Source organism: Microcaecilia unicolor, chromosome 6, assembly GCF_901765095.1.
Source record: "Microcaecilia unicolor chromosome 6, aMicUni1.1, whole genome shotgun sequence".
In the NCBI taxonomy this organism is placed as follows: Eukaryota; Metazoa; Chordata; class Amphibia; order Gymnophiona; family Siphonopidae; genus Microcaecilia; species Microcaecilia unicolor.
In genome coordinates, this window is record NC_044036.1 from 54,066,800 (window position 1) to 54,090,684 (window position 23,885).

Sequence of the window (23,885 nt, forward strand, 5' to 3'; positions counted from 1 at the left end):
CCCACCCCCCACATTTAACATTCAGGTTCCTAGAGAATTTTATAATTAAACTGAACTATTATGTTCACTTCAACACCATACCTCCAAGAGCAATCCTATAAAAAAGTATAATTGGATATTATGTTGTTTTAAATATTAAACTAGGATAAATCGAAGGTCCATCAAGCCCAGTATCCTGTTTCCAGGTCACATGTACATGGGAAGATCCCAAAAGAGTAAATTATATTTCATGCTGCTTATCCCAGGAATAAGCAGTGGGTTTTCCCCAACATCACCCTAGTAATGGTTTATGGGCTTGTCTTTCAGAAACTTGGCCAAACCTTTTTTAAACCCTGTTATACTAACAGCTTTTACCACATTCTCTTGCAACAAATTCCACAGCTTAATTCCATTTTGCGTGAAAAAATATTTTCTCTGATTTGTTTTAAATGTGCTACTTAGTACCTTTATTGGGTGCCCCCCTAGTTCTTGTACTTTTGGAAAGAGTAAGCAAGCAATTCAGGTCTACCTATTCTACTCAGGGTTTTATAGACCTCTATAATATGTCCTCTCAATCATCTTTTTTCCAAGCAGAAGAGCCCTAACTTCATTAGCCTTTCCTCCCTGTAGGTAAAAATACATGGTAATGTCTCTCTGAGTTAGTGTGGTTCATTAGGATCTATTGTCATTCCCTATAAACTGTTGCTGTGTTAACATAAGAACATAAGCATTGCCATACTGGGGCAGACCAAAGGTCCATCAAGCCCAGTATCCTGTTTCCAACAGTGGCCAATCCAAGTCACAAGTACCTGGCAAGATCCCAGAACAACAAAACAGATTTTATGCTGCTTATCCTGGAATATACAATGGATCTTCCCAAGTCCATCTTAAAAATGGCTTATGGACTTTTATTTATTTTATTTGTTTATTCTTGTATCCCACTATTTCCAAAAACAAGTTTTGGTTCAAAATGGCTTACATATAGCTGTCATGTGGCTATTACATGGTGTATAGTGGTTACAATGCATTTAGAGTTTGGCTATGGGTAGGATCTTCTATAGGTTGTTCCTGAAGAGGTATGTCTTTAGTTCCTTTCTGAATTGGAGGTAGTTGTTAATGCTTCTCATGGCCTTTGGTATAGAGTTCCACCATTTAGAGCCCAGATAGCTGAACCCGACTGTGTAAATGGACTTGTATGCTATATTTCTGCAGCTGGATAGGTGTAATAGTAGGTATCCTCTAGAATCTGGTTAATGTTTCTTGGGAATAGGTCTATCAGGTCTAGTATGTATTCAGGAACCATGCCAAACAAGATTTTGAAGATGATGGTACAAGCTTTGAAGAATATTCTGGCTTTGATGAGGAACCAATGTAGCTTTTTGAGTAGGGGTGTTTTGCTTTCTTTTAGTGAAAATTATCTAAACCATTTTAAAACCTCATTAAGCTAACTGCCTTTACCACATTCTCTGGCAATGAATTCCAGAGTTTAATTACTCATTGTGTGAAGAAATATTTTCTCCAATTCATTTTAAATTTACTATTTAGTAGCGTTTTTGGATACCCCTTAGTCCTAGTATTTTTGGAAAGAGTAAACAATTGATTTACATCTACCTGTTCCACACCACTCAGTATTTTATAGACCTCTATCATATCTCCCCTCAGCCGTTTCTTCTCCAAGCTGAAAAGCCCTAGCCGCTTTAGCCTGTTCTCATAGGGAAGTCATCCCATTCCCTTTATCATTTTAGTCACCCTTCTCTGTACCTTTTCTAATTCTGCTATATCTTTTTTGAGATGCGATGACCAGAACTTCACATGGAGGGGCATAATCGAACGGGGATGACCATCTCTAAGGGCGACCATCTCTAAGGATGTCCTGGTTAAGGGGCGGGGAAACCCGTATTATCGAAACAAGATGGGCGTCCATCTTTCGTTTCGATAATACGGTCGGGGACACCCAAATCTCAACATTTAGGTCGACCTCAGAGATGGTCATCCCCGGTTTTCGGCGATAATGGAAACCGAGAACACCCATCTCAAAAACGACCAAATCCAAGTAATTTGTTCGTGGGAGGAGCCAGCATTTGTAGTGCACTGGTCCTCCTGACATGCCAGGACACCAACCGGGCACCCTAGGGGGGCACTGCAGTGGACTAACTGATGTACTAACTGAATGGAAAAAGGCATGCAGTGGTCACTAACCACCTCCCACCCCAAAAAAAAAACCTTTAATCTTTTTTTAGAGTATGGGTGAAGGATGCCCTTCGCTATTTATTTATTTAGATTTTGCTCACACCTTTTTCAGTAGTAGCTCAAGGTGAGCTACATTCAGGTACACTGGATATTTCTATGCCTCCATCCCTGCAACTGCAGTTAAGGATGTCCTTTGATATGCCTCTGTCCCTGTGACAGTTGAAGATGCCCAAAACGTGGATGTTTGTGAGAAGGATGTCCATGCCTGGATGTTTCTGTGAGAAGAATGTCCATGCCTGCTATGCCTCTGACACCCCCTTTATTTATTTGGATTTTGGATCACAAGTAGCAGCAGTGGGATTTGAACCGGCCACCCCTGGATTGCAAGACTAGTTCTCTAACCACTAGGCCACTCCTCCACTCCACTCCCTTGAAATTTGGCCATCCCTGTGGGGGGGGGGAGGCAGTTGAGGACGTCCAAAATTTTTGAAAGAAGGACGTCCACGTCCTTGTTATGCCTCCGCTGACACACACATACCTCCTCCCTCCAAGGACCTGCATACTGCTCCCCCCCACCCCACAGGAATGGCCAAATTTCAAGGGAGTGGAGAAGTGGAGGAGTGGCCATAGAATGTTATTGAATGGACGTGGGAAAAATCCGCTATTTCTGGGATGGGAGGGACAAATTATTTGTTCTTTTGGCCGCTGTCGGAGACAGGGTGCTGGGTTCGATGGACCCTTGGTCTATCCCAGCATAGCGATGCTTATGTACTTATGTAATACACCTGCTTTGCGCCTAACTTAGTCACTGGCATTTACACCAAGCTTTACTTGGCGTAAATTCCCTTGACTAGATTTAGTCACATGGATGGGCCTTAGCATATTCTATAAACTGCACCTAACTTTAGGCATTTTTTATAGAATACACCTAGGCATATTTTTTCAGCACCAATTTTTAAGGCATCATATATAGAATCTAGCCCTATCTGTGTGCTTAAACATATAGAATACCAGCATCTGTGCACATTAGAGCTAGCAGAGCCCTTAGTGCCAGTGTATAATTTAAGCCCACAAATTGCAAAGTGCTAGAGGTCACAGAAGCCATTTTGCTGCGACATTCATAAAGGGCAAGAGCAAGTGGGGTTCACTCCTGCCCAGACTGGACCACCAGTGATGACCCCTAGTGGTAGTCTTATGGTACTATTGCTATTAGGAAAGGGGGTGAGAGGAGGGTCTAATCTGTGACAGAGGAGCAGCAATTGCAGAAGGAGGATCTGAAGGATGGGGCTGTTTCATGTGGGTGGGAGGGAGATCAGAGTGGGGGGGCATTCTGAGGAGGTGGGAATTGGAAGGGCTGGGCCATATAAAAAGTTATGTAGGTCTCGGCTGATTATTCAGCTGGGGCCCACATAACTGAATTATGTGGGTCCCGGCTAGATATTGGCCGGGACCTGCATAAGTTCCAGTGGCCAGAAGAACCACAATGAGCCCCAGATATTCAGTGCCAGTGCCTGGACGTGGCCCAGCACTGAATATCTGGGCTAAATTAGCCAGTGACAGTCAGCATTTTTAAACATGCTGACTGCCACCAGCTGAATATTCCCAGCTGCAGGAGTTCAGGAAAGATTACCCTGGGTTCTGTTTACCTGTGGTATTTGGATAAGCAAGTTTGCAAAGATCTTAGAATTCTTTGATCATTTTTCCCAGGGTAACATTGCTCTGTTTTTGAAGACTGTAGTAAATATAACCTGAGCTTGTATCTGAGGCAGAAAATGGAAGAAGGAACCAACTGAAAATAATAAGAAACAGTATAAGGAATGTCAAGTCAAATGCAAAGCACTGATAAGGAAGGCTAAAAGGGACTTCGAAAAAAAGATTGTGTTGGAGGCCAAAACACATAGTAAAAATTTTTTTAGGTATATTAAAAGCAGGAAGCCGGCAAAAGAATCGGTTGGACCGCTAGATGACCGAGGAGTAAAAGGGGCAGCCAGGGAAGACAAAGCTGTAGCGGAGAGATTAAATGAATTCTTTGCTTCGGTGGGATACCGGGGCCAGAAATGACAAGCTGACGAGTCGGAGAAACCTAATGAATTCTCTGTAAACCTGAGGATGTAATGGGGCAGTTCTACAAACTGAAGAGTAGCAAATCTCCTGGACCGGATAGTATTCATCTCAGAGTACTGATAGAACTGAAAAATGAACTTGCGGACATGTTGCCTAAAGAGTTCATCTGTGAGTCTGTGGTTATATGAACCCATGGGAAGAGGCACCAAAAGCAACTTTCCTTGAGCATCATTTTATATCCAACAAATTCTCCTACCTGCAGGCTTTGAAGTACCGCTGCATTGCTGAAAACTGTCTGACCTAAATATGAATTTTCAAATATTTCACTGTGTTTTTCTTCTTATTTTATGGGAAGGGGGAGGTAAAGAGAAACAGAGGTGCCCCAGTCTCAAGTTAGTACATAAATACAAATATATACATATTAATTTACCAGCAATCCAGGTTAACATATAAAGAAAACAATAGCAAATCATAATTATCAACAATACTAGTGTATTTCATACTACTCCTACCCTGAAAAACAAATGTAAGTTATGCAGAAATAGCAGACAAACCAATTATGAGCTGTGTCAAGAAATACCTTTATTCCACTAAGGAAACAAAGAACAAATTGCAAAACATGTATAGTATCCAAATTGTCTCAGCAGAAGCTATGTGGGAATTAGTAATACACTTGAGGAATACAATAGTAACTGAAAATACCTGTACAGTCAAACAATGCAACCATTTTTAATGCAAAGTGGGTATAAATTGATGATAGAAATGTATTTAAAAAGCAATGAAACACTCCCAGCAAAGAAGCATCATATTTACACATTTGTAAATATAGTACAGAATTAGATTCATAGATGGTATTACATTTACGTATCTAGCAGTTTTAAAACTGCATCTTTGTGAGGTGCAAGAATGCATAACTAGGATGCAGACAGCTCCGTGTTTGAGCGTGTTTTCTGCTGTGTCTTCTTTTTGGTGTTTTGCCATAGTCGAGGGAAAACGAAAGCTACAGGTTTGTTTTCCAGAGCCCCCTACCTTCAGGCCAGACCTTCTTTCAGCAGATCACTGGCACACTGGGAGTGTCTGGCATCTTAATGAGGCCCTCACTGGAGGTGTGGAGAGGGGAAGCCGACCCAGTGGCGTTCCTAGGAGGGCTGACACCCGGGGCGGATCGCCGATGCGCCCCGCCCCCCCGGGTGCAGCGGCCCCCCGCCCGGTGCAGCGCGACCCCCCCCCGGCGAAAGGACACCCCCACCCTGGCGAAAGACTCCCCCCCCGGGTGCACGCCGCGGGGGGGGGGGTGCTGCGCGCCGGTCAGCTTCGTTCGTTTCCATGCTCCCTCTGCCCCGGAACAGGTTACTTCCTGTTCCAGGGCAGAGGGAGCATGGAAACGAACGAAGCTGACCAGCGTGTGGCACCCCCCCCCCCCCCCAGCGGCGTGCACCCAGGGCGGACCACCCCCACTGCCCCCTGAGCCCACCCCACCTTGACATCACTGGGGCCCCATAGGCCTGTATCCCTTCTCTTGATCCTGCAGCTAGCTCCTCAATCTGAGAGGCAGTGGCAACCCTAGATTCAGCCAGGAGGCTGTTTGGAATCCTGGTTCCTGAGTGAAATGGTATTGCCATAGACTTGGAAAGTTGGTGGACGTGACCACAGAGGTGCACCCCGTGGAGGCCTGTTGGTTTTGGGGCTTTGACAGTAGCAATTGTGTTTGATGGTGGGGTAGTGGTCCTCAAATGATACCTGGAAAGGATCTTCTATAATCACATCAAGGACCTATAGAGGATAATATGAAAAGTTCCAGCAACAACAGATATCCTCACTAATACTAAATTTACTGAAATAATACAGCTTCAAGCACTAGAATTATTATTGCAAACAAGCAAAGGAAAAGCCTCAACAGACTCCTCTATAATAGGCTGTCAGGCCGTTACCTTCACGGAGTACTTGCTGTCATTATCAGCATAGAAACCTCCATTTATTGAAAATTTATACAGTCTATAGAAACAAAAACATCTTTTATCAAGGCGTAGTTTCTTCGTACTATCCACTGCATAAATTTTCAATAAATGGAGATTTTTATGCCGATGATGACAGCAAGTACTCAATGAAGCTAAAGGCCCGAGATCCTATTATAGAGGAGTCTGTTGAGGCTTTTCCTCCATTTGTTTGCAATAATATTTCTAGTGCTTGAAGCTATAACATTATTTCAGTAAATTTAGTATCTAGAAAGGATCCACATGTGGAAGCTGTGATGACTGCACTGGAGAGGAGGATGGAGAAGACTGAAGTAGAAGTATTGAGTACTTTGAAGGAAATTCCATAAAGGTATTCTTGCATGTATGTAGCCATATGCATTCGTGAATGTCCTGTTAGGGAATATTGCTTGTCAGTGGGTATGTGCATGGGCGGAGTTTCAGCAGAGTGTGGTTGGGGTACGCAAAGGGCTGGTATAAATGTTCATTTCTGCAAAGTAAGGAGGCATAAGTTGACTTGGGAGTGTAGTTATTAACATGCTTTACAGCTCTAACCCACTACATATGCTCCTTAATGCATGTTAAAGAGCAGAATTACACTCACTATTCAGGCATAGATAATGCTTGATAAAACTGGATATATATATTCACACAGATAAAGACTCTTCCTATCCAGTCCAAACTTAGTTCATATGTAATATTCAATACCCCACATTCTTCAAATCTTCAATATGGTAATATATATTCCCCATGAACCTCAGTGATGTTCAATCACCAGCAATTTCTCAATCTGGCGATATTGGCAAACATCAACCTCTTCATTGGTTCATTAAAATATTCTTAACTTATTCATTCTATTTATTCAAGCCCATAATTTAAATTTGAACTTATCTTCTTTTTTGAATTTTATCAGACCCAGGGGTTCAGCTGCCCGACATGCACATTTCGCTCCGAAATGAGCTGTCTCAAGGACATCCCCTACAATACAGAAAACATTTCATTTTTAACCGCACTCCATACCCAAGCAGTTAGCCTATGTCTAGAGAGCATCATTATTTAAACCAAAACCCCAAAACTTACCCCATGATCTTACTAGCGTCTGCTCAGCAAAAGTTATTCCATAGCCAAGATGGCGCCAGCGTCTTTTCAAGTTAATTAAATATCAGCTGTTCTATGACGTATCAACAGTTAAAGCCCCACCCCCCATGGCGTTCCACGGATAGCCTTCCTCCCTTCAATGCTATCGGTGGTAGGTTGGAAATTAATTCAAATAAGAGTTGCCCATTCAATTTCTGCATTCAAACCCTTCGGGGTAACTTCGGGGTATGAACTAAGTTTGGACTGGATAGGAAGAGTCTTTATCTCTGTTAAAGAGCAGTAGCATGCATTATGTTACTATATATTATGTGTTAATATTATGTACTGCAGGGTGCATAGTACTGAAATGGAAAGCATGCAAATGCATGCAGAACAGCTTGTTAGTATGTAAATGGACTAACACAGCTTGCGTTGAGCAATGCAAGCCACATTATTCTGGGAAAAGTACCACCAGCAAAAAGCCTGTAGTAGTTTTTGCATCCCAGAAACATTGGGCTGCAAAGGGCCGCTTTCTAAAGGGGCTGGTCATGCCTCCCACAAATACAACCCCCAACTCCTAATGGCTCCTGCCCAGAAGACACTCCTTCCCAATGCCCCTCTAAATATAACCTCCCTCCTAATCACCCGAAAGACCCTACTCTCACTGCCTGGTTACTGCCTGGTTAGCACTAGAGCCCTTATCACCACCTCAATGGCCACACGGTTTTTCTGGCCCAGTGCAGGGCCCTTTTTCCCATAGCTTAGTAAAAGGACCCCTAAGAGATGGTGAGACCCATTAAGTGGAGAGTGATGAGGAAAACGTGAACGCACTAGACAAATACTTCTGTTCTGTGTTCATGGAGGAAAATCCTGGAGAAGGACTGCGGTTATCTACCAAGGGTATGTGTGGGAATGGAGTAGATATTGCATTGTTCACAGAAGAAAGTGTTAATAAACAACTTGAAAAACAAACCATGGGGTCAGATTTTAGTGTGGCATAGTAAAAGGACCCCTATCTGAGCTTCCAAGGGTATTTTTAAGCAGTATCTATACTTCAGGCAAAGGTTTAATCCTTCTAATTGCTCTTTTTAGCAATGTTTCTTCATTTTAGCATTAGAAAAAAAAATGCAGACAATTTTCACATAAAATACTGTTAAAATTAATATTTTGTTGATATCAAAATTGAAAATTCAGAGTTAAATTAATGAAAAGTGATCACAATGGGATGTTGACAGGAAAATGTTAGGTGGTGCATGGCTATAATTCCCTTAGATCTGAACAACTCATTTTCTTTAAGTTTTAGACACTTTTCTAACAGATCCTTTTTATAACTTTTTCACTGGCATTTCTCTTGCAGTCAAATGACCACTGCTTCAAAATTCCACAGTCACATTGAATCCTACCGAAACACTACTTTACAACCGTGTTACTGATAGGAGAGTGCCTAAAATAATCAGTAGACAAGATAGATTTTTAGAATATGTTTTGGTGACATTTATAAAGAGAGACCAATGCTGAATTATTTTATAATATTATTAGAACTGCTGGATGACACCAATCAGCCTTTTTATTATTTTTTTTCTTACCTGTTAAAAACATCATATCAAAAGACTTTTATACATTCATGATACTAGGGAACATTTACTCATGGGGAATTTGCTAGAAAATATCATTTTACAATAAAAAAAACAATAATTAATAGAAATATAAGTATAGCAATGCATTTATTGAAGGCTGAATATCTACTTTAGTCCATTAAAACATATTTTCAGAATGAGATACAAAAGAAACTAGTTGGTTGAAGGTCACTGGCACTTAGTCATCCTAAGCTTGGTGTGTTTATAAAAGTCAAGGTCACTGTGCGCAAGAGATTTCTAGAAAATAATCCCTTACCCCCCCCCCCCCCCCCCCCCCCCGATATATAGCACTATTTAACTGACCAGGAACAGCTCCTGGCCGGTTAAATAGCGCTTAACGTTTATAAACACATCAAGCTTAGGATGACTAACATCCTACAAATATTGAGTTAGACTAAGTGCCAGTGACCTTCAATCAAGTAGTTTCTTTTGTATCTCATTCTGATGACCCAACTTAAATGCCTCGATCTCACAACACAATGAAACTAAGACTCGAATTGATCACAACTCAAGCCTTCCTCCTTATTCCCTGATGTGTTTATCCTACACGAACCTCTACATTGTCACTCTCTATCTGCTATATAGGGACTGGTGATCGCCACCACGGTTATTAAGTAAGCCACATTGAGCCTGCAAATAGGCGGGAAAATGTGGGATATAAATGCAATAAATGAATAAATAAATAAATCTGGGAATATTCAGTGGAAGATAACTGGTTATCTCCAGCTGAATGTTCCTGGTTGGCGGTTACCCCCGATTCTATATAGCGTGCCTAGAGATCCACGCCAAAATTTGCGCAGATTCTATAACAATGCGTGTAATTTAACAAGCTGAGTGCTGATAACAGCACTTAACAAGCAATAATGAGCACTAATTGGCACAGATTAGAATTTAGGCGCACAATTCGCTAAACATATTCTATAATTATGTGCGCTGAACTTCTTATGCGCACAGGCAGAAGGGGCATGGTTATGGGGAGAGAAATGGGCATTTCATGGGTGTTCTGAAATTTACATGCCTAGTTTATAGAATATGGCCTAGTGCACCTAAATCTACGTGCCGAGATTTACGCCACATTTTCATTGGTGTAAATGGATGCACGTAGATATGGAGGGGCATAATCGAAAGGGACGCCCAAGTTTTGCTGAAGACATCCTCGCAAAACATCCCAATGGAGGGGCGGGGAAACCCGTAGTATTGAAACAAGATGGACGTCCATCTTTCGTTTCGATAATACGGTCGGGGACGCCCAAATCCTGAAATTTAGGTCAGCCTTAGAGATGGTCGTCCCTAGACTTCGTCGTTTCTGATTTTCGGCGATAATGGAAACCAAGGACGCCCATCTCAGAAATGACCAAATGCAAGCCCTTTGGTCGTGGGAGGAGCCAGCATTCGTAGTGCACCTGTCCCCCTGACGTGCCAGGACACCAACCAGGCACCCTAGGGGGTTCTGCAGTGGACTTCAGAAATTGCTCCCAGGTACATAGCTCCCTTACCTTGTGTGCTGAGCCTTCCAAAACCCACTACCCACCACTGTACACCACTACCATAGCCCTTACAGGTGAAAGGTGGCACCTAGATGTGGGTATAGTGGGTTTTGGAGGGCTCACATTTACCAGCACAAGTGTAACAGGTAGGGGGGGATGGGCCTGGGTCTGCCTGCCTAAAGTGCACTGCACCCAGTAAAACTACTCCAGGGACCTGAATACTGCTGTGATGGACCTGAGTATGACATTTGAGGCTGGCAAAAAATATTTTAAAGATTTATTTTGAGGGTGGGAGGGGGGTTAGTGACCACTGGGGGAGTAAGGGGAGGTCATCCCCGATTCTCTCTGGTGGTCATCTGGTCAGTTCGGGCACCTTTTTGTGCCTTGGTCGTAAGAAAAACAGGACCAGATAAAGTCGTCCAAGTGCTCATCAGGGATGCCCTTTTTTTTCCATTATGCGTCAAGGACGTCCATGTGTTAGGTACGCCCAAGTCCCGCCTTCACTACACCTCCGACACACCCCCGTGAACTTTGGTCGTGCCTGCGATGGAAAGAAGTTGGGGACGCCCAAACTCTGCTTTCGATTATACCGACTTGGGCGACCCTGTGAGAAGGACGCCCACCTTCCAATTTATGTCGAAAGATGGGCATCCTTCTGTTTCGAAAATGAGCCTGCTGGGCACCGAAATATCACTAAACGTATTCCAATTATAGAATACATTTACTCCGCACTGATTTCAGTACTGATTTTTTAGGCACCATTTACAGAATCTCCCCCTTAGCAGCTAACCAGTTATATTGCACGATATAACCAGCCATCCGCTAATATTCAGCACATCGACGGCTAAGTTTGGCAGCCAAATCGGGCCAGTGAAATAGCAAGTCTATCTTTGGCCAGTTTAAACTTAATAGCCAGCACTGAATATTGGCTTGGCCAGTTAAGTTTAAGTCAGCCAAAAATAAAACAGATATTCAATGCCAGTCACTGCGGGAGTTAGCCGGGCTGCCTCCCACAGTCTGAATATTGGCCCCTTATTAATTAAGTTGCTGAATAAGAGTTTAAGCTGAAATATATTGTGGTAATAAAAAGTCAAGCTCTTTTGCCAACCCCTTCTCCTATTTATTGGTTTTAATTATGTATAATTTTTATTTTTCAGATGATCTGAAGAAATTGAAGATCATTTTTGTGGTGGGTGAGTAGGAATCCTAATTAACTACTGTACTGGGAGTTTTATTTTCACATGTAGAGCTGACAAAAATGACCTTTAGATGTTGGTATTTAGTCTGTTAATGAAGAGAGGGAAAAAGCTATTTGCATATCATTCTGGGTTTTTTTTTTAAAGTTTTGAAGAATGAACAAATGTAAATACGTTCAGAGACTTTTAGATATTCTATAGAATGGAATGCTGTCACAGGTTGGCATAATGTGAAACAAATTGTTCAAAGAATGATCTTGCAGGTATTTAGGAACTTTGGAGATTTCTGATGTAGAGTTTAAGGATTTGGAACCATTTATATGCTCCACTTCAATGGCTGAATTTTATTTTATTTTATGGACTTTTTATTTTTGCATTAAAAATCAAATTCACAATTTAAAAAGTGAACAAAGAAATATACACAAATATTCCAAATGAAAAAATTATACAAAGTCACTAGTAAAGAGAAAACTCAGACCACCACAATGAAAGGCATCATCAACTAAATTAATATAGGTAACAATTACAAAATAAGCAGCTAGACTACCGTAGCACTAGACATTTCAGATAACCTAACAGTGCTCAGTTCTCTGGTATGAACTCCGTAGCAGGTGGACTCTTTTTTAACTTAGGAAAATCAAGAAAATGCTTCAGGTTAAAACATTAAAAAAAAAAAAGATTTACCCTCAAAAACAACCAAGTAAACACAAGGAAATTTTAATTTATAGTTTGCTCCAAGAGCTAGAGGTCAAGAACTCCTGGCATCTCTTCTGCCTAGCTTTTGATAAATCAGGAAAAATACAAATTTGTGACCCAAAAAAACTTCATTCAGATGACCAAAGTAAATATGCAAAATTTGGTCCCTGTCAGGCTCCAACGCAAAGGTGACAATCAGTCGACCTCTGTGTAACCACCTCCAAAGATGATTCAAGGAAGCCGGTCAAGCTCATAGTAGCTAACTCCCCACCTTGCTCTCTGCCTACTCTTCCAAGGCCAGGAACATAGTAGACTCTAACTAGTGGGGACAGTGCCTCAGATGGAATCTTCAGGATTTCAAGGAAATACTTGCGAACCATATCAATAACAGTAATTAATGGAGAACGTGGAAAGTTCAATTACCTCATGTTATTCTCATTGAATGTTCCAAAAATTCAAGCTTACAATGCAAATATTCCTTATCCTTCATCAAGGCAACCACTCCCTCCTGAGTCTAAGCAGATCTCCCCTCTATGGACTCCAACCTCACAGCATGTTGTTCCACACAAGCAGCCTGTTCCTGCTGAACCTTTTTCACATTTTTACTGTCTGACACCAATTGTTGAACAACTGTAAAGAGAAGTTCACCACGTGAATTACTTCCCAGAGCGACTCTAAAGTCACAACAGCTGGTTTCCTTACCTCCAAACCTCCGAATTGCAGTTCTCCCACTCGACTCTCTCCAGGCAGTCCACAAGGAGCAGCAACTCCAGTTAGAGCTGATGATACCATGTTTCCAGCACTAGGAGAGGAAGAAGTCACTGGACGACCCCCAAGTGTGGACCTCATCTGCACCAGACCGGCTCCTCCGCCCTGCTCTCCTCTAATGAACAGAGCTCTTCTGGGTTATCGCTACACTACAAAATAGCTAGCTATGTTTCATAGCACAACAAATGGCACACGCCAGGGCTGGAACTACCACCGGCACCCACATTCAACCGGTGGAAGTTCCACATTTGCATGCAGTAAGCCTGAATTGGACTTACTGCTGCTCTGTAAAAGGGTCCTTCAGATATTCAGGGGCAGTGTCTGGATAGTGGCTGCCGCTAAATGTTCGGATAAAGTGCTGAGGTGCTGGGATTGGGACTATCTGAAGAGTAGTGATGTTCAGTCACTACACAGATACCATATCAGATAGATTTAGGACAGCCTTTCTTGCTGTCCTATGTTTTCTGGATAGTAATTCGAGTAGCAGGGCTGAAAATGGCTGCTAACCAGGTAACTCTGTTCTCCTATATGGCTGCATCCCTGACCCAGCTCGGACAGTGCTGACATGGTCTGTAAAAGGTATTCAGTGATGCTGCCTGGATAGTGTAGTTGAATATCTGGTTCAGCAGGACTTATCTAGGCAGCAGAAAACTGTGTGCAATTCTGGTCACCGCATCCCAAAAAAGTTATAGTGGAATTAGAAAAGGTACAGAGAAGGGCGACAAAAATGATAGAGGGGATGGGATGACTTCCCTATGGGGAAAGGCTAAAGTGGCTAGGGCTCTTCAGTTTGGAGAAGATACGGCTGAGGGAAGACATGATAGAGGTCTATAAAATGAGTGGAATGGAACGGGTAGACGTGAATCGCTTGTTTACTCTTTCCAAAAATAGTAGGACAAGGGGTCAAGCAATAAAGCTACAAAGTAGTAAATTTAAAACAAATTGGAGAAAATATTTCTTCACTCAGCGTGTAATTAAACTCTGAAATTTGTTGCCAAAGAATGTGGTCAAAGCAGTTAGCTTAGCAGGGTTTAAAAAAGGTTTGGATAGCTTTCTAAAAAAGAAGTCCATAAGCCATTATTAAAATGGACTTGGAAAGAATCCACTGCTTATAGTATAAGCAGCATAAAATGTATTGTACTGTTTTGGGATCTTGCCAGATACTTGTAACCTGGATTGGCCACTGTTGGAAACAGGATGCTGGGCTTGATGGACCTCCACTCTGTCCCAGTATGGCAACACTTATGTTATTCTGTAAATATTGACCAGTTGTGGTGATCTTGGGGGTCAAGATGACTTTTATCTGAAGGTGCCTTTTTATATGTTTAGTAGGATTTGGGGGAACAGGTACCCCTTTTATGATCTTATCAACTTCAATCTGTTGTTTCCTTATATACCCAGGAACAGGGATTATTAGCTCTTCCTCCCCTGGCTCAGGCACGACTTCGATGAGAGAGGGTGTTTCTTTTCAATTTGCTCCTTTTGTGGAAACAATTCCGCAAACTATTCGGGCGGAACAGTCTTATGCTTTGTTTAAAGTTAGATTGAAATCTTATTTTTTTGCAAAAGTTTATTTTGGGCTGAGCGAAATTGTCCCCTGATCAGGTGACTTGCAAAGAAGAATGTTGATAATATATTTTGTTCTACTTTCTTTTATCTGGCTTGTTTGGGTGAATATGTTGGCTTTCACTTTCCTATTTTAATTGGCATTCTATTCTGATTTTCTTTATTATTTTATGAACATGTAAACCATTCTGACTTGTCTAACAAATGCGGTAGGCATATCAAGTGTTTAAACTATTAATATTTCTTAGTTGAGAAAGAAATAGGTGTTTAATTTGCTTCTTTTTCCTATCTAATCTAACCTCCTGTGTTTGTAACCCACTCATTTTTTAAAAAATGTCCTAAGCAGTGTACGATAATATTAACCAGACCAAACACTGGGAATAAACAGTTCTTAAAAGAAACAAAGCATGACAAACTAAGAAATAACAAAAAAAATTATAAATAGTCCTGTTTCTGGTTCAAGGAAAACAAATAAGTCTTCAGATGCTTGTAAAAATCAAGATAAGAAAATTGTTTGTTTAATATGAGACTATTCCAAATTTGTACAGATTGAAAAGAAATAGAACCATCCAAAGTTCACTTAAAGCATTCACATCTCTTAATGAGAAATTTTTTGTTTCTCCTTTATCTATGTTTGTTCTACTAAGCTAAAACATGAAACGGGAAATAAATAATTAAGATTTTTTATTTACAGTCAGAATATTCGTTATTTACATGTAGAAGGTGTAAGCAAAAGTATGAAGACAGAAATAATACAAGTAGCGTCTGAATGTTAAGAATATCACAAAGTAAAATGTAAATTTTATACTGTTCTAACAAACACTAATCAGCTATTATTTGGAAAAAAAACATGCAAATCCCTAAACAGGATACTAAGTGTCACCTGCTGTTACCCACAGGTGTTTGCAAAGCTTTGCTTACAACCAGGATCATTAAGCCAGTCTCTCAGGAACAGCAGGAATGGGGCAGTGCTAGCTGATGTTTCATGATCCATCAGTGAGAGGATGTAGAAAGGACAACTAATGAGTAGACATAAGATATAAGGTTGTTGATGTAGCTGAAAATGAACTGATCTGATCTCTTTTATACTATTTGATTATCAGTTTTGTCTTGGATGGTTTGATAATATCATGACAAATGATTGACTGATGTCCTTTGTTGTGACTTGGAAAGCCACAGAAAAGTCATATGACATTCTTTCTGTGGAATTCCTCCCAAATTCAGGATCTAATGAGTCTGAGATCAACCTGACTCGAAAGTCTTTGTTGCATTGTTCACATTCTGTTGTCTTGGCATCAGCCAGATAACAGGGTCACAGGTCCTTCTTGGACAGATATGTCTGGACATGCCCTTAATTACAGCATAAGTCTTAACAGCAGTCTCTGTTCTTTAACTATAGCAAGTGTCTCTCTTTTGTGAAGCACCAGGCATGGCAGGTTTGATGATTTGTTTCAGGTGCCCCATAGGTGTAACCCAACCTAATAAAGTCACAGGCATTGTCCTTCTGTACTGTAAGATTTTGCAAGAAGCAAACTTCATGCAGTTGAAATCTTCAGCACTGCACCTTTGTATTCAGTATATTATCTCTGTATTTTGCCCAGCTCTGCAAGGCACTTGTGCCATTATTTACACATGGAATGTTTCTACAGTAACTTCCAGTACATAGTGATATTGCAGCTAAAATAGTTTTTTTAGTGTCAGCTTACACTGTTCTGAACCTGCAGATGCTATCCCTTCTCACCAGCAGATGGAGGTACATAAAACTGAATTCAACTAGTGACATCATCAGCTGTAATCTCTGGTGCTCTCTGGAACAATCCAGTATTTTTCTCTACCTTCCAGCAGGTGGTAAGTTATTCTGTGGTGCTCTATCCCTGGCCTAGCTCCCCGATCTGCTGGCCGTGGTTGCACAGCCTAACGGTTGCTCCCAAGTCAGTCTTAGGACCATACCTGGTTGGTTTTGGAGCTTGTCTCCACAGCTCCCCAATTGCAGTCCTTAGTGCATCTAGGTAAGGCTATGGCTTGGTTCAGAGGGATCTCGCCTGAGCAGTGTGGGTCCCCATCCCCCTACCTTTCTTGTTGTTCACCCTGTTTGGGTGTCTCTCTCTTGGGCTCCCTCTGCAGCTCCCAGGTGCTTAAATTCTCCCAAATTGTCCTGGGCAACCTTTTCTCCTGTTTTAGGGAATAAGGCTTTTTTGAGGTTCCTGTCTCTTTAAGAAAAAAAAAAAAGAAGCAGAGCAGGAAATCTTCTACCTTGTGGTTAAGCGATTTCCCTGTAATTAAGGAAATTCTCTTAATTCCCCCCCCCCCCAAGAGCCCGGAATGGAGCAGCATCCAGTTCACCATGTCAAGGCAGGTTTGTTTCAGCATGTCAAGCCCGTGCCTGCCTGTCATGTTTCCGGGGATGCCCTCCGGGAAGTGCTGCTCTGTGTGCAGGAACCAGTTCTGTCTGCACAGCTGCTGGTTTTGTCTGTGCACAGTTTTGTGGGCCGTTTCCAACTTCAGAAAATGCCCGGTGGGGGTTAGAGGGACCTCCGCAGTTGATATGTCTTCCCCCCCCCCCCCCCCCACCCCGCCAAGGCACTACAAAAGCTGTTCATACCAGGACCCTTTGTGGAGGATTCGGTGTCGATGCATACAGTCCCATTTTTTTCTGCCGAAGGTGGTGTCTCCATTCCATGTAAATCAGGAGGTATGTTTGCCCTCCTTCAGAGCAGGAGGTTCTTCTGTGGACCGAAGGCTCCACAAACTGGATGTCCAGAGGGTGCTCTGGCATCTGGAGGAGACGAATGAGTTTTGTCTCTCTGATCACCTATTTGTGCTCTTTCATGGCCCTCAGAAGGGTCAGGCAGCCTCCAAGGCATCTTTTGTGAGGTGGATTAAGGCAGCTATTGAGTCTGCGTACATCAGTATGGGTTGTCCAGTGCCTCAAGACTGAAGACCCACTCAACCAGGACTCAGGCAGCATCTTGGGCAGAGACCCGGGCTGTTTCCCCTTAGGAGATTTGCAGGGCGGCCGCATAGTCTTTGCTCTATTCCTTTGCTAAGCACTACCAGTTGGATGTTCTTGCCAGGGTCCATTCAGACTTTGGAAGAGGGGTCATTTGGGGGGCCTTGTGTTCCCCTGCCCATTAGGTCTGCTTCAGTACATCCTGCTGGTTCAGAACACTGTAAGCTGCTGCTAAGAAAGGAGAAATTGTCTTACCTATTTTCTTTTCTTTAGTCAGCATCATTGTTCTGAAATCCTACCCATGGAAGACTTCGGCTTGGGGTTCTGGGTATTCTCTGTTTTTCTTATTAGAAATAATTGAAGAAGATTAAGATCTGATTCTAATTGGCAGCCATAAAGAGGTCTTGTGGTATGGCTATTTCTTGGTATATGCAGGGTAGCAAGTGCCACTCTGTGGTGTTTTGCTCGCTTGCTTATCATTGAAGCTGCAGTGGTTGATGGGGATGGGTGCATTACAGAAAGGGCCTTCTGCTATCTCGGCAGATACATACTGGATTGTTCCATATAGCACCACAGATTAGCTGGTGATGTCACTGGTTGACTTCTTTCTCTACCTCCATCTGCTGGTGGGAAGGGATAGAACCCACTGGTTCAGAACAGGGACGCTGACTAAAGAAAATTATCGTTTAAGACATAATTTCTCCTTCTATCAGGATCATGTGTGCAAATGTTGTAATGGGAATGGTAATGAAGACTAATGAAATGTTTAGACATTCCTTCCTATTTATTAAGGAGTAATACATGATGTGTTGGTTTTAGTTTAGCACATTTTTAATATTCATGTGGAGGGGCATTTTCAATATAACGTATCAATAGAAATCAAACAAAATAAAACATGGAAAAGAAAATAAGATGATACCTTTTTTATTGAACATAACTTAATACATTTCTTTATTAGCTTTCGATGGTTGCCCTTCTTCGTCAGATCGGAAATAAGCAAATGTGCTAGCTGACAGTGTATATAAGTGAAAACATTCAAGCATTACTATGACAGTCTGACAGGGTGGGAGAATGGGGGTGGGTGGGGGTATGCATGGGGACATCAAAGCATATCATTGATATTCTAACAGGATGGGTGTGGATAGGTGAGGGGAGGGTGATTAACAGAGATACAGCTTTATGGTTTATAATGGGCTAGGAACCCCAGATCCTTGTTAAGTCCTTTCTGGACTAACACGGCTACCACACTCCTCTACAATATAACGTATAAATCCAATTTTGGACGTTTTGCGAAAACCATCCAACAATCCAGCAGCGAACATGGCCATTTTCATACCAGGAAAACATCCAACTTTTTGTTTTGAAAATGGCCATTTGTTAGACATTTTTGTGCTCAGTGCATCTATCTTTTAGGACCATTAAAAAAAAACATCCAAGAGAAAAATGCACAAAAACAAGCCACTAGGATATATTGGGGGGCCAGCATTCTTAGTATGCTGGCCACACAGACATCCCAGCAGAGCAGTGGGGCACCCTAGGGGGCACCGTAGTAGAATTCACATAAAAGGTCCCAGGTACACATCTCACCATTACCCCCTTATATTATATAGTGAGCCCTCCAAAACCCACCAAAAACCTAGTGTACCCAACTGTGCATCACTTCAACAGCCCTTATGCCTGCAGGTATCACATATATATGTAGGTAGAGTAAGTTTGGGGGGTTTGTGGAGGGCTCACACTTTCTACCACAAGTGTAACAGTTAGAGTGGGATATGGGCCTGGGTCCCCTTCTCTACAGTCCACTGCACTGACCACTAGGCTATTCTAGGGACCTGCTTGCTGCTCTAATAGGACTGGCCATAACATCTGAAGCTGTCTTAAAGGCTAGTATGTACTGTTTCTTTCACATTTTGGGGGGCTGGAAGGAGATCAGTGACCACTGAGAGAGTAAGGAGGGATATGCCTTAATCTGTCCTGTGGTCATCTCATCATTTAGGGCACCTTTTTGTGACTTAGGTGTGACTGAAACAAGTCTATACTAAAACATCTTTTAGCCCTGGACGTTTTTGCTTTGTTCTATTGTGGCAGAAAAACTTCCAAGTTTTGAGAACACCCAAATCCCACCGCTTTGTCATTTGGATGCACTGCAGAGAACAACGTCTCAAATCCAAGTTTCAAAAATCACAATTTAATACCAATTTATGCTGTTTTTCTCTTTGGAAAATGAGCCCCTACATATCTTCACATATAATTTAGAGTGCATAGGACCTTAGGTAGAGAAAAGGAAGGATATATTAGGAGCTTTGTGGTACCTCTGAGGGTTGGGGGATGTCTCCCCTGCAATGACAGGGGTGGGAGGAAGTCCCTTACTAATGGTGCAGACACTGATGGCCTCCTTCGGGTGCATGTGATTGGTAATACAGAACTGATTTCCTCCACTGTTGTACAGTTGGACCTGGTACCCTGGGCAATCTGCCCATCTTACTCACCTCTTCCAATAGCCCTGGACACACAAACTTTCAAAATAAGAAAATGTTAGTGAAAAATGAGCAAGTGTCCAAATAATTCCATGATGTTAAGGAATGAATAAAGAGAAAAAGCTCCAGGTGTCTGCTCTGGATAAATAAGGAAAGCCGTTCTTGATCCCCGGAAAATAAATCCTGTCCTCAGTTTTTTTATCCTGTACTTGGATGGAGACATCAGCGCAAAGTCAGGACCCAAATCAAGGATTAGAAACTTTGTCTCTCTTGAACAGCTTGAGAGAAATTAGGTTGAAGTCTAGAAAGACTGAGTTTTATTTCTGAAGAGAAATATCTCAAAGTCCAGGCTCTGTCTAATTCAAGTGGGCAGTAACTACATTTCTCTATAGTGACAATAATTGAATTGTCAAGGTCCTGAACTGAATTTAATAAAACTGGGGTTTTCTAAAACAGTGCCTCTCAGCCAGAGCTGGTGCAAGGGTAATGGGCACCATAAACGAACCTTCAGCCTTATCCCCCCCCCCCCCCCCATTAACTTTCAGGCCCCTAACCTGCCGTCCCCCCTTCCCCCAAGACTTTAATCATTAAATGCAACAATCATGATCATCACACAATCATCCTATAAGAATGCAGGTTAAAGCAGGTCCAGCTCAAGGCAAGATGCCACCTGAGGTGGAGCTAACATTCCGCCTCCCCGGGCCAAGATGCCCCCTTCCCCTGGCATTTTACCTCATCACGGTAATGTTCCAAACCCGGCAGCAGCAGCGATTCCCATATACTGCCCTACCGCCGCTGGCACCCACCTCTTCCCTTTACTGCGGCTGCCTGAGCCTCTGACAAAACAGGAAGTTACTTCAGAGAGACGGCTGCAGTAAAAGGAAGAGGTGGGTGCCGGTGGCGGAAGGGCAATGTATGGGAATCGCTGCTGCTGCCGGGTTTGGAATGTCACCGTGACAAGGTAAAACTCTGCGAAGCCACTCCCTGAGATGCCGCTCCTGTAGAGTGCCGCCTGAGGCCCCCGCCTCAGGTGGCCTAATGGTTGGGCCGACCCCGGGTTAAAGTATGTATTGATGATTCTTTGAGTCAGTGCGGCTGTTAGAATCCATTGCAGCTGTCTTTAATGCCCTAGGTGACCACATAGACTTGCATAATGGTTGGGCCAGCCCTGTTCTTGAGGCACACCCAACCAGTCAGGTTTTCAAGATATTCACAATGAATATACATGAGAAAGATATACAAGCAGTGCCTCCTTGGTGTGCAAATCTTTCTCATATATATTGACTGTGTATATCCTGAAAACCCAACTGGCTGGGTGTCCCCTGGAGACTGGGTTAAGAACCATTGTTCTAAAAGATTATTTTTTAATGGCTTACTACTACTACTACTTATCATTTCTGTAGTGCTACTAGACGTACGCAGCGCTGTACACATGAACATGAAGAGACAGTCCCTGCTCGACAGAGCTTACAATCTAATTAGGACGGACAAACAGGACAAAGCTGGAGAGACCAATGTGTAAAGTTAAATGCTGACTTAACAACACTTAGAGCCCAATCAGCACTGGGAAAAATGGCGCTGGAATAGCGTGGTAATACAACGCCCTAATGCTCAGTGCTGATGGTATGCAAATATAGGTGCACTGTTAGCTTTGAGCATTAGGGAGTTCAGGGGGAGGATTGTGCCTGGGCATGCGCATAAGAGGAGATTCAGCGGGGGCAGGGAGAGAAGATCTTGCTTGCTTTTTTTGCCCATGAGGAGATTTCTAAGGCAGTTGCAAGGAATAATTATTTTGTATGCATTTACAATATGAATGCTTCTTTGTTTGTGTGCTAGCAATGCTGTTGTATTGGAAAGAATATTGATCAGCAGAATCCAGTTTGCAACTAGTTCCTTTAATGGAGCTACTCTATTATTACGAACATATTCATTTTCTTGAGAAGAAAACAATTGCTCAGATTTCTTTCTTTCTAACATCTCCAAACTCCAGCTTTGATTATAGCTCTCGTTTTCCTTCAGCCTAGGACTTTGATTGGGGTATATTGTGACTAGACACCCTAACACCAGCTTTGAGCTGGCCTAACATATATAACATAGTAAATGATGGCTGATAAAGACCTGTACAGTCCATTCAGTCTGCCCAACAAGATAAACTTATTAAATATGGTATGTGATACTTCATTTGTATACCTGATCTTGATTTGTCCTTGGAGGAAACAGAAGGACAGCAACCCTTGCAGATACACAAGCCAAACGAACACAGCGAGGGTGGCAATAGAAAGAGCAGATGATGGTCAAATCAGTCTTCTTTATTATAAAATCCAAGACTCTTTCTATGGTCACCCCCGCTGTGTTTGATTGGCTTGATTTGTCCTTGCCATTTTCATGGCATAGACCATAGAAGTCTGCCCGGCGTAAGGTTTACAGCGGTAAGGGCATCCTTGTTCAGCGTGCTGTTCTCTGAGCATAGGAGAGGAATAGGAAATGACCTCATCAGCATCCTTTTGACTACATTAGCATGCTCATTGCACTGATCTTCAGCAAGCTTGTTAGGTCCTGTGCTCCAAGCCTATGAACATTGTACGCTAGTAAATATAGGCGCTATTCAGGCGCTAAAGGCTTCTAGCGCCCGAGTTTACTTCTGAGCATTCACCTTTCAATGTTATACATATGTTCAGCCATTAACATGGTGAAACTGTAATTTAATTAGCTTAATACGCAACATAGTTGTAATCCACCCATGGTAACCTACCAAAATGATCACAGTTTAGTATACCAGCCCCTTAAATGTCTTTTGAATCATAGGTGGCAGTTCTATGACACTTCATCCAGTTTAGGATGGGCTGGAAAGGGCTTCAAAGGAAACTTCAGTAATTTGGAATGTGAGGACAGTGCCGGGCAGACTTTTACGGTCTGTGTCTCGCAAATGACAAGACGGATTTGGATAGTTTAGGGTGGGCTTTAACGGCAACTCCAGTAATTGAAGACAGACTTCTACAGTATATGTCCAAGAAACACCAAAGAAAAATCATGATCGAGTATATAATATCACGTTCGTTGTTGATTTAATCATGAATTGATAATGAATCTGACTGTTGGACAGACTGGATGGACCGTTCAGATCTTTATCTGCCATCACTTACTATGTTACTATATGTTACTACGGGTGCTTGAGCACAGTCATTCACTGTGTCCAAGAAGGATGAATTTCTGTTGTGTTTGCCATCCCAATCATTTTGCAGAGTTAGCTCCTATGCTTAGAATATTTTATTTCTTTATTTATTCACATTACTTGATATACTGCAATGTGGGCAATCAAGGCAGCTATGTGGTTTACAACAATAAAGGCAAAAGAGGCAAAAGTAAAGGGTGAATAAGAGTAGGAAAAGAATGGGAAGAGAGAGTGCAGATTAAGAGATAGAAGAACCAAAGACTGTAGAAAAGAGGTGAGTTTTGAGGAGAGACTTGAACTTATGAAGTGAAGGCTCCGATCTGAGATATGGAGGGAGGAAATTTGAAAGATAAGGTCCTAGATAACTGAAAGAGGTCTCACAGAAAATGGTTAAACGATGGGACTGTGATGAGGGCAGGGTCAAGAGAGTTATGGAGGAGGAGGAGTACAAAGTATGTGCTGGGGAGTAAGAGATGAGCAAGTTATTGTAGCTGGGTTCCCCTTCCAGGGTCCAGCTGGGCTTGACCCTGCTTAGCTTCCTTCTTCACCTGACTGTTGCCTCGCTCCACACCACCTTGGCCTGTTCTGGGAACTCAGTGCCAGACCCCCTGATAGCTTGCAGGACTTCCTCTTCTCTCCATTGTTTCCACAGA

The 23,885-nt window shown here is 42.3% G+C and overlaps 1 protein-coding gene across 1 annotated transcript in view; it reads left to right on the top strand.

Annotated features, from left to right (window-relative positions):
- The window catches only part of AK5 (adenylate kinase 5), a 346,160-nt gene that overhangs the window by 256,381 nt on the left and 65,894 nt on the right, over positions 1-23,885 (top strand). Inside the window, exon 10 of the mRNA XM_030207788.1 lies at positions 11,565-11,600. Coding sequence (XP_030063648.1) covers positions 11,565-11,600 — 36 coding nt within the window. The remainder of the gene's footprint in view (positions 1-11,564; positions 11,601-23,885) is intronic.